The sequence below is a fragment of the Lepisma saccharinum genome, chromosome 3 (genome assembly GCF_977018435.1).
Source record: "Lepisma saccharinum chromosome 3, izLepSacc3.1, whole genome shotgun sequence".
In the NCBI taxonomy this organism is placed as follows: Eukaryota; Metazoa; Arthropoda; class Insecta; order Zygentoma; family Lepismatidae; genus Lepisma; species Lepisma saccharinum.
Genome location: NC_139231.1, coordinates 60955610 through 60967998, shown reverse-complemented (window position 1 = coordinate 60967998; position 12389 = coordinate 60955610). Strand labels below are relative to the sequence as shown.

The window sequence follows — 12389 nt, the reverse complement described above, 5'->3', positions numbered from 1 at the left end:
CAAATGCATAAGAGAAATGCATTTCAATGCCCTACTCGTACCGTGTTTCTTACAGGCACAATGATATTGTACTTCGTCACTTCATAAACAAAATGTATTTATCAGAACAATGACACATACTTCCTGATATATGAAATCAACGTTCTTTCAATAACATCGGCAACCAATCGCAATCGAGGTGAGATAATGATTCCTGACGTCACTGGGTGGCTTATGCAGGGGATGATATATAAAGCAAGCAGCTCGGGAGCAATCGCTTGGCAGTTGAGTGCTTACACAGAACAAGATGGTCGACGTGGTGGCAACACTCGTAGGACTTGTGGTCCTATTCGTGGAGCTTCTTCGAAGATGCATAGACCGATGTCTTCCGTTTGTTCTCATCACTTATGTGACCATTGACTTTATCCTTGTTTCATTGGCGTTCTTGGATTTCATATGTGAGTACAAGAGTTTAACTTGTATCTTTGTAGAATTAGATAGATCATTGGTTAAAGCAGTCTGAGCGTCTTTAATAGGTGCTAGATTTTAAAGTTTAGTTTATGTAGCATTATTCAATTATATATCTGAAATTATGTAGCTACTTTGTTGTTTTAATTTTGTGTCTTGTAGCTAGCTATATTCAACATAGGCTATTATTTGGGGAGTGAAATTAAAGCCAGCATCAAACGGAACTAGTGTTGCCCACGAGACGAGACGAGACGAGACTTTGGTCTGTCTCGTCCCGTCTCGTGAAAATGCTGTTTCGTCTCGTGTCTCGTCTCGAAAATATTCGTTTGTCCCGTCTCGTGTCCCGTCTCGAAGGGTTCTGTCCCGTCTCGTTTTGTCTCGTCTCGTCTCGTAAAAGTGATCCGGGATATCATGCCAACAAAAGTCAAAAGTAGCAGAAACACAATATTTTTCCGGAAAGTGGGATAAAGCTCCAAATATTTTACCCATTGCGTGGTGAGAATAAATAAGGTTCGTTAATCATGAGGACATTAATATTAAAAATGCAGTTTCTTGGTTACTGATTGCTAGGTATCTTATGAAATCTACCTTGTGTTTTTTCTCGCTTCCATACAACTGTCTATCCTTTTGAAATGTTTTCCCCTAGACCATCTTTCTATCTGAATGTCGAACTATCGTGCACTATGAAAATTTACCTTTTTCCTTTAAATTCTAAATTATTATTATTATTACATGAAATGTTACAAAGACGGTACAAGAATAGTAATATAACAGCACGAATATTAGCTAATATCTAGCTTACGTGTAGTTAAGTACGCCAAAATTTGCATAAAAACAGCTGTCCTGGCAAGGAAATTAATGACAAAAAAGGTGATTAATTGAATATTTGCTGAATAACAAAAAAGGATGTTAAATCCAGTTGACGAAAAAAAAGTTCCTAATTAATATTTCTGTACATAAATCTTCATTGATACTGTCATGCAAAGCCGTATTGTCGCAATAGAATCCTTGTTCGGCAGGAATAAGTAACCCTCGATTATGCTAAACAAATATATTTTTTGTTAAGCTAGAGCAAGACCCCACGCGGATGCAAGAAGCCGTTCCTGAAAAAGTGTCTGTTTCACGAAGCGAAGAAACGTGACAAAACCACCACGTATGGAAGGCAAACCTGCATTTATTTTATATCGCACATTTTCAGATCCGTGTCTCCTGAAGTTATAAAAATCCAAACTTCAATGACTTTTTAGGCATGCTATAGTTGAAAAAAATATGTTTAGATGCACCAAAAGTGCATAATTATCAGATTATGCATATAACGTGTTATTGGAATCAACCTATTTGTGTAAATTGGATGCCTCCCCGATGGCGTAGTAATAACGCCGAGGTCTTGTAATTAAGGGTCCTCGCGTTCGATACCCAATGGAGGCACAAAGTGGACCGGATCGCACTTTAAACTGAAGGTCGGTTCGCAATTTAGCCTATTTGTAAATCAAGTGGACTTTAAAAAAATACAATATCAACGTTAAGAATATTAGAATCCACTAATTCACCCGCATTTAAGTCAAATTTCACATACCACTCTTCATCCTTGTTCATAGACTTCCTGCAATACTCTTGTGCATGTGTGTTGCATCCCACCAGGTGCGAGAAATGTGAAGAGTTATTCTTTCCCTGTACTGCGTTATTTCTTTTCATAAGAGTAAGGCTAAATTCTCGTTTTATCTGAACTTTTAAAAAACGTGCAAAATACAACCACCCTTTCTCATGTATGTGTAAAGTAATCCCACTCTGTCTCAGAAAATCTCTTCCTACGATCAAATGTCGGAAACAACTCTCAAGTCTCAACAATTATAAATTTATGCTTAAATTTCCTATCATATATACAAACAGTAGCACATGTCATGTCCTTTGGTGCAACACTGTCAACAGCTAATGTTACTTTACTCGTCCTAATAAATTTACTTCCAACCAGTGACGGCGCCAGGGAAATGTGACGGGGGCGGGGGGCGGAAGGGGGCAACAAAATATTGTTGGGGGCAGTCACAACGCCCGAAAACACTACATATATAACATATATACATATATAATAACAGTTATAATTATTATTATTATTATTATATGCATGTATTATGTTTTATGTTTGTCCCTTGTTTAGAGTGGACGTTTACTGTCTAAATTTTCTTGATTACGAGTTTATTCCATATGATTTTATTTAATAAAGGCATTAATTCTTTTTTATTCGTAAGTTGCGTTGTCTCGAGTGGCCTATTTCAGTATTGGAAGACATTCATAATTTTATAATTCATCGTCTTTCATGAGATGAAACTACTGATATAAATATTCAAGTTATAAGATAATAATATAAATAATCGAATCCAACCAACTGTGGAATGCTTGAGGGAAACAACAAGAATTTTCTCAACGAAGGCATTTCCGAAATTTTCATAACATTCTAATAATTTCGCAACCCGTGCAAATAATCATGTGTTGAAATCTTGTCATGGTTCCCTGTAAACACTAAAATCACCAAATTAGTTCTTTCCAAATTTCCCGTATTTTCTCCTCCTCTTTAGCTCTCAGCTGCTCGGAGTGGGATAGTGCAAGATTATTTGTCCCTAATTATCTCCTTCTCTTAGTCTTGCCAATATCTTGGACTCCTTAATAACTTTCCCAACAACTCCTCATCAATTTGTACTGGCATGTTTGCTACAATACTCGAAGGTAGAATTCTGTGTACGGTGTCAAGTGGATACCGTGACAGAGAAACGAAAATCGGAAGCGGAGGTAAAGCAAGGATGTGTTCTGTCACCCCTGCTCTTCACTCTCTCTATATATAATATAGTGGCGTATATAGAGAGTGAACAAGCAGACACCCCCAAGGTGGGGACGACAAGGGTACCGGCGCTCCTGTTCGCAGATGATATGGTTCTGATCTCGGAGACAAATGCCAGCCCACAAAGGGCTCTGGACGGGTTGGAAAAATACAGCAGAAAATCCAAACTGCAAGTAAATCTCACAAAAACAAAAACTTTGGTGTTCAAAAACGCATATGTATATGGAAAAGAAATCCATTAAGTGGAGTATTTCAGTGCCATCTTCGTAACGCAGAAGAGTTTTGGGCAAAATTAGTGTTTCACATTTCAGGGAAATATTTTGACCCTGGCATTACTTACTCTTGCTCTACCACTCCAAATCCTGAAATGTGAAACACTAATTTTGCCCAAAACTCTTCTGCGTTACGAAGATGGCACTGAAATACTCCACTTAATGGATAAAAAATCTGAAAAGACAAAAGGTGGACTTTCAAAGGGCAAGAATTAGAAAGGGTAAAAATAATAAAATACTTGGGACTAGTTCTCATTATGGCAGGGACATGGACAAGACATATGCAAACGGTACAAGGAAAGACTGGGGCAATAGCAAGTGAAATAATGCAGACAGTATGGAAATTGGAGAAATACGGTATACATTTTGTGGAAAAACTGTATCGAGATATGGGGAGCATAGGGGGGCCATGTACTAAACAGAATCCAATGCATATTTTACAAGAGGGCTTTGCATATCAGCATGGGCACTGCAAACTGCGGCGTACTACGGGAACTTGGACTGGTCAGGGAGCATACGTGGGATATGTTGAGAAGGGTTAAATACTGGGCGACATTAATATCGAGAAGGGAGAACTCGGTAAAAGGGCAAGCGCTGATGCAACAGGCACAAGGGGAGGAAATGAGAACATGGGCGAAAGAGATCAGAGGTAAACTATACGAAATTGGACTGGGATGGATCTGGGAGGGGGAACACGTTGACCAGGGGACATTGCAATTAGTGAAACAAAGATTATAGGATATAGATAGGCAAGAAATAATAGCGGAATGTGAAACTAAGAGATCGCTCGAACTCCAAAGAAGGGGACCGCGGGAATTGGGACAAGTAGCGTACATCAAGAAGGTGAGCATGGTGGCAAGAAAGTGGTTGACATGGATGAGCCTGGGGAGATGGAGACACAATACAGTAAAAAACGAGGAAGGGAGATATAAATGCGTATTACGCAATGGTGATAATGGGCCAGAACATTTATTCTTATGTCAGGACACGCGCGTTCTGCAGGAGCTGAAGTTACACAATATAAGCTTGGAGAGAGTGTTCGAATCAATTGTAGTGCAAAGGAGCATGGAACTATTGGAAAAAGTGGGGGTGTATTTACAAACATTTAGGGGGAAAAGAAGTGCTGTAAAGAGACGGGATAAGGAAGAGGAATAAGTGTTAATTTAACAGAACTGCTATGTTAACATCTATACGGAATGTAACGGATAGTGTAGTCTGTAGGGAATCATAGTTATGTAATAAGAATAGAGGTAGTGCGCACAGCCGATGGCTCGAACTCGAGATGAGCAATAAATACTTATACAATGTTTTCCTACTTCCTAATAACATTCACTTCTGTACAACCTTTGATGTAAAAATTAAATAATAATAATAATAATAAACCCTATCCGTCGGTCCGTTTATCTTTCCAACCTATAGAGCTGAGACTATGTTTACAAGATAAATCTCGGACTCAGACACTCCACGATGTTTTGGCCCCTCCTTCCACCTTCTCACCTGCCCTTTTACTTGATGTTATTAAGAATTGTTTTAGTATATGGAGTGCATCGTAACATAAAATTATTAATCTGGAATAATTTTTTTAAAAAATGGGTAGTATTGCTGTGTTTCGAAAGAGTATTGGAAATAAGTTTAGGTATTCAATTCATTCATTACTCTCTCTCTAGAATAGTTTTCTTTTGACTTAATACACGCTTATTAACGTTTCTAATTTAAATACTTTATTCCAAGGAAACAAGTATTTGCAACTGATTAAATATTTTGCTTTTATTTTTTCGAAACATTCGAGACGAGACGAGACTTTTCAAAAGCCGTCCCGTCCCGTCTCGTGTCTCGTCTCGAAAACGAGACGGGACAGGCATTCCGTCTCGTCCCGTCTCGAATTTCAAAAGGTTTGTCCCGTCTCGTGTCTCGTCTCGTTTTCGAGACGAGACGGCACATGTCCCGTCCCGTGAGCAACACTAAACGGAACTGGATTTCCAGTAGGTATGCCCTAGTTGGTGCTGGACTGGCTACCCATTTTCTAGTTTTCGCCTCACACGATACTTATCAGCGTACTTGTAGATAGACTTTTGTTCCCATCTAGGTCACGAGTGAAGTTGTAATGGCGGCCGCGTGAGATGTAAACAATGTATCACTTCACATTCTTAAAAGCCGATACCTTTTCAACCGAGAGGAATAACGTTTCGTATAAAACGTTATTAGGTACAAAACAATGGCGCTGTTCAAATACATACTTTACAACGTTTACTGTACACGTATGGAAGAATATTTTAGTTTTTTCAAATGTAAACACCGTGCACTCAGCATAGATGGTGTAACTCGACGTGCCTTTCCTGTTGTATACGTTACACATTGCAATCGCAAAAGCTAACCGGGAAGCATTTATGCTAGCAAGAATGCTAAAGGAAATGCTTTCGTCTTAAAGCCGGCTTAAAGATGGAGTAGCAATTTGAAGAATATTGTAGGATAAATGCTGCTTTGTGCAGGGACGTCGTTAGGGGGGGGGGCACGGGGGGCACTGGCCCCCTGAAACGTTCACGTGGCCCCGGCAAACTGTTATACATTTGCTGACAATTTTACTTTCATGACAAATATTGCAAAAGAGTTTTTCAGTATTTTTTTCTTTCAGTTAGAAACACTATACTTAATTTGAGTGGCATGAACCCAAAACCACATTTCTTTCTCGTTTTCCTGGTTCTAGCTATAGTGGATGTCAGTGTAGGAACCTAGAACTTCGTTGTTTCTCGAAATTTTGAGGGAGCTGTCTTTCCTCCCCTAGCAGTCGCAGGTCAACAACAGGCAGGGTTGGGCGTTGAGTGTTGCCGTTGCGTCCAAACAAAGTTTTGAGCTTGAGTAGATTGAAGAAGACCGCTTGTGCAGCGGTAAACCACATATATGCAAACAGTTACAACTGGTCCCGAATCAGAGCGCAATACACGCTAAATAAGTATAATGGTGGCAGGATGCCTCATATCTCCGGGTAAGGTAGTATTATTCGCACCAAATATCTATTCTACTATTGAAACAGTCTAAAACACGCAACGTGTTAAAAGTAATTATCTTCACAAACTGTACGATTTCTCGAGTCGCATATTTTTCTCGATATCGTGAAGACCGATTTTGAGAATCCTCCTTAACCTCCCGGATTGCGCAGTGATAGCGTTGTTGCCTTGTAATCGAGGGGTCCCGGGTTCGATACATGAGTGGAGATACACAGTGGTCCGGATCTTACTTTAAACTGTAGGTCCAGTCCCGATTAGCATTACTGTGCATAAAGTGGACTAAAAACACCAACTCAACTCAACTCCTTAACAAACTTTTCGAAGAATCGAAAATTTAAACAAGAACAAGTAAATACATTTTTGTAATTTTGAAGTAAATTATTATTATTATTGTTATTATTTTGGGTATTTTTGGTTCGTATGAATCTGCCTCACACAGTAAGCTCATTTTGTTGAGTCAAGTACAACCCTTGAAATAAGTCACTGGAAACACATGAGAGGTTGCACATATATTTAAGCATCTATAAATATATAATAACCCGTGGTTCGACAGCCCTGGAAGGGCCTTAGTCTATCTCCCGACTGCCAGTCCCTCCCACAATCCTACCTAAAATTTTAGAGGTGTGGAGATCTTTAACCAGTAGTGGGGTGACGTGGAGTCAGCACGTCGAACCCCCAACCGTTATAGGGGATATCCGTAAAGAATAATTTTATTCTTGTAATAAGGAGTCGTTGTCATTTAACAAACTTTATTGATTTATTCCATCAGCATTATTTAAAATCTAGAACTTACCAACTTAACAAAGGCACATTGATTGCTAAATTTGGCATTTTCCTTGTGTTGCAGAGCAGGTTCAGTTTTTGGAGTATTGCAATGTTTTACACAGTCCGTTCGAAGAATTTTGAGAATATTGATGTTTTGTCAAAGGGACCACCCCCGAATAAATATCTGTAGATGTTTTACAGGTCTCATCGTATTTAAGAAGGTAATTTTTCCGGTGCAACTTTCCTCCGTACAACATGTATTTTGCCACTCAAGCTGAAGAGCCGATTAATAGGTGCAACGACCTTGGCAGAAAGAAACTCTGATTGGCACCATGTTGACAAAAGACTCAAGAAGTCCCGCAACCGACAGAACTCGAAGCGCTCGGATCCTACGGTGACATACACTTTGATTGAACACAAACGGATGCATTGGTAGGAAATGCAGTGATTTTATGGGCCGTCCCTTTCTGGGAAGTCGGGGAACTTTTGAAAACGCACTTTCCCTTCATGCACACCAGGGGGCCTAAGCCAGATGCCAGGTCACCCCTTTCCACAAAATCTTCTCTTCATCTGGCTCTGGTTATCGGCAGCGCCGAAACGCACTGCAGGTAGCTAGGACTTTCTGGGTTAATTACTTTATGGTTCAGCATGGACATAGGCTTTTCAAATTGCAAGAGACAAAATTCTACTGTTTGTCCTTTTTCTGGCGGGAGATGAATGACAAAGATGTCGCGGTTCCTTCAGGTTCCCACACTCAACCCTTGTGCTCATAACCTGCAATGAAAGGAAAGGCCATAATAAGCCTTTGTAATGGACTTTATGTCCTTCCTTGGTAACTTTTCACTCATTTTCAAGAAACATCTGCTTCTTTTTGCCCTACTATGTTGATTGGTCGACAATTGATGACTGCCAGCTAGTTCGAAGAACAGTTTGATCCAAGAAGTTGTTTCATAGTTAGCTTCTGTAAACGTGAGATTCCGATAGGATCACGGAGTGCTTGAGATCTCATTTTCATGCTTTGCGAGTGAAATTTTGAGTGATTTGGTTCATTTTACTTTGCTCTTCTGCCACATTTGGCTAATTGCGAAGATGGGGATGAGTGATGATGTAATTAAATTGATCAATGGACACAACAAACACCCATGCTCAGTCCGGAATTCGAATCCGGCACATTTGGCATCGTAGCAGGATGTGCTAACCCCTCCGCCACGGTGGTAGGCGAAGTGAAATTTCGAGTGTGAAGCTGCCAGCTTGTTTTCGTCTCGAAAAAGTTGAAGTAGGAGTGACTGATCAACCAATTGTTCAACACATTGAGTTTCTAAATTGTTGTCCGACTACCACACAAGAGACCGCGTTTGACTCCCAGGGCGGTTGATCTCCCATGTGATGAAGAATAAGTCACATTTCAATTAAGGAATGAAACGAGGTATGTAGTCAACTGTATATAGTAGTGTGCATGCTCTAGAAATAATAAGTTTCAAAATTCTGCTTATTTTGTGATATTTCTTCATTTAGCCTCCACCAGGGTTGTCAAAGGTCCATCTACCCATAACTTCTATGGGTTTTATTGCAGGACCGGAACCTTTCTTCTCGCACAATTTAAATTCGGTCCTAGTAGTGTATTGTTCCATTAAAGAAAAGTTACTGGATCGTATTTAAATTGATCCGGAAAAAATCCTGCACCGAATTTTAATTGATCCTGGAAAAAAGGTTCTTGGGCAGTGTTTAAATTCAGCCGCAAAACAAGGTTCCTGGACCGTATTTAAATTTTACCGAAAAAAGAGTTCCTGCACCGTATTTAAACTCATACGGAAAAAGGTTCCTGGATCGAATTGAGGCCTAGAACCCATTTACACTTGTTGATTTTCTCTCCTGGATGTGAAATGAATTTATTTACAATACCTGGACCATTAACAACCCTAGGATTGTTAAAGATTAGGGAACGCATACATTCTAATCCCATTATAGGACCGGAACTTTTTCTCTCGCACAATCTAAATTCTTCCCAAGTTGCGAATTGTTTCATTTCAATACGGAACTTTGACCCTATTTAAACTGACCCGGAAAAAAATGTTCGTTGACCGTATTTAAATTCTTCAGGAAATAAGGTTCCTGGACCGAAACTAAATTCATCTGGGAAGACTTTTCCTGGGCCGAATTGAAAACTTTACTTTTACAAATGAAAAGGTTCGTTACTGTACAGAACCCATTTACGCTTGCTGATTTTCTCTCCTGGACCGGAATTGAATTTATTTTAAATTCCTGGACCTTGAACAACCCTGGCCTCCACCCGCAAATGTAGACGCTGTGGCTGCTGCTTAGGCGAAAATGTTGACTAGACATACAAATAAAATTTATCCAAAGGTAATAGTTGCTTACATGAAATACGGAGCGCCAAATTACTTATCAAACATTTTCTGTTATTTGTCTATCCTAGTGGGAGCGAAAATCATTTGCCCTTGCTGGTGAACTCGGTTCCTGTAAATTCAAGACGGCATTTTCTAATTTACATTTCTATTTAGGCTGACAACTCCGTGTTGAATGTCCCGTGTTCGAATCCCAGCCTGAGAATGTGTCTTCTTTGTGATGGTCCTTTCATCAAGTTAATCTTAACTCATTCTCATCTTCACGATTAGCCAAAAAGTGTCAGAAAAGTGAAGTAAAATGAACCAAGTCAATCAATAATTTATATTTCGTTATTTTACGCCGCTTTCTCCCTCTTGTGTTAAATGCGACGATGAGACTGAATGATGATCCGAAGGAATAGCGATGCGACCACACCTGTCCAAGGTCCGAACCTTGGACCTCTGGTTTCGTAGTGCGTCATGCTCATGCTTCGGGAGTGGAATCCTTTGAATGAAAAACTATAGAAGTAGGGTGAAAGAAAACAACATTGTACTGTGCAAAAAAGCCATGTTTAGGTCCTCTAAAGAAAAGTACAGTTTTTCAGTACAATTAATTTTGAAGGACAAAGCCTCCGAAGTATTTTTACATTCGGTGCGCGTGGTCATCACATCGAGTCCCATCTAGCTTTGAGCATGGAATTCGCTTACATATTGATTTCAAGTAGCTTCCCAATTGTCCTCACGATGTTAGGCCATCACCGAAATTTTGGAGTTCCTACCAGGGATCGAACCTTGAAAGACTAGAGCGCAATAATTTGAGCGCGCGGGAATTTTGTTGTTTCTATTGCCATCATATATTCAGTTTTGCACGCGCAAAGATGATTACTTTTAAGAAACTAGATGCTTGCATAAAATTTCATATATATCGTCATCATTCTCCAATGTGAACAGTACGACGCCACAAAAGACTCGTGCATGTCCCATAGAATAAAGGCCGCCGGACTCGATTCTGGTATAAGCAATATAGATGGGATGCTCATCTTGAACTCATTACACAAACATTTCATTTTCGCACCGTTGTCATACTTGTACGTACACCTGATACCAGCACCCTTTTATATCTAAACCCACGGAAGAGGGTTTTCTCTACTTCTCAATTTTCTTCGAGCAAATTTACAAATCTAAGGAGTAAGGACTAATGACATTGTTCTTGGTGTCTCAAAACTCTAACATAAGAGAAAATACATGGAATTTTAAAGACTGTCTAGATGCCATTAAGTTAATAAGTTCATTCTGCATTTAGATTCCCGAATAATGGCCGTGGATTTCACGAGTCTATATCCGTAAATTTTTGGGGGCTACAGGAGAAAATAATGTTCTCTTCCAACAAGATATATATATATATATATATATATATACATATATATACTGTACATATACTTATGTAGGCCTATATGGTATATTAATAGTTTGTTAGTTTTTCATGGTTTGATAGAAAAAAAATCTTAAGTTTTTGGCCCCCCCGAACTGATCAACCTAGCTACGTCCCTGGCTTTGTGCTTTTATTAAAAATTAATAAGAAAAGTATGGACTAGAAATTTGCTTGAAAAAATATGGTAATCAATGCGTACCGAACAAGCTTTTTTTATGATCTCGGGTATACACATTCATACATGGGATTCGCAGGATTCATTCACACACAAAAAAGTCAAACATTTATTAACTAGTCTGTGTTTATTAAGACACTTCTAATAATAAGGATTTTAATTTTCAGCTAATCATACTTGTCACGTACACATCTCATCGCTTTGCATGCATAAATACCTAAATATTAATGAAGTGAACACGAATGCACTGCATGTCATCTGATAGACTGAGACAAAAACATCTAGCACTCGGAAACCACAGACAAAAAGCGCTCCTTTGCAAACTCACAGATTATCTTCACATGCCCAAACTTTGCTCTGACTGGCTGTTCTACAGAATCTAGTCGAGGAAAGCAAGTAGCAATTAGAACATGTCCTATTTCTAATCTGTGATGTCCTATTCCTCCAAACCAGTCAGCCAGGTAGCCATCACATCCGGGCAGGTAGCCAGTTCAGCGCCAACTAACTGGATTTCCAGTTCCGTGTGATTCGACCTTAACTTTGGTTCCAAAATGGTATTTTCTGAAAGTTTTTAAGGAGGTGTTGATAGAAATTTGGAAGGTTGTTAAAGGATGTTGGAAGTGTGGAAAAATCACTCTTCTGTTTCAAATCACCCGAACAAGGAAAGTTCTTTCTATTCCAACTTTCCGACTTTGATAAGATTTTTTTTTTAATAACACGCAGAGGGATAGAAAGAGAGAGGGAGAGAATTAGAAACAGAGAAGGTAATAGAAAGATAGAGAGGTAGAGGAAGATGAAAAGAGAGTTAACGGGCGCCTCCAGGATCGCTCAACATAGTAGCAAATGTTGACCTGCTACGTCACACAGTTTTATAGCCTTTCCTGGATGCAAGAGTTGAGAAGTAACGACAGTAGCGGCGTTCCACCTGATAACAATTGAAAATCGCATTGCGTTCTTGTGGTGTCTGCAGAGAAAATGGCAGGGTGGCTGTTGAATACGGAGCCATAATGCATGGATTATGAATCGATGATGACTTATATATGGATGCTATTCTCCAAATGAAAGTGTGTAGTAAATCTCTAAGTAAAACATGAGTATATCTAGATCTGTGTCGA

General features: G+C 39.3%; 1 protein-coding gene across 2 annotated transcripts in view; it reads left to right on the top strand.

Annotated features, from left to right (window-relative positions):
* The first annotated feature begins 250 nt into the window (after window positions 1-250).
* The window catches only part of LOC145985809 (uncharacterized), a 35559-nt gene continuing 23420 nt past the window's right edge, over window positions 251-12389 (top strand). For both annotated transcript variants that reach the window (XM_083119896.1, XM_083119895.1), the window contains exon 1: window positions 251-437. In XM_083119896.1, coding sequence (XP_082976022.1) covers window positions 287-437 — 151 coding nt within the window. In that variant the 5' untranslated portion in view covers window positions 251-286. The remainder of the gene's footprint in view (window positions 438-12389) is intronic.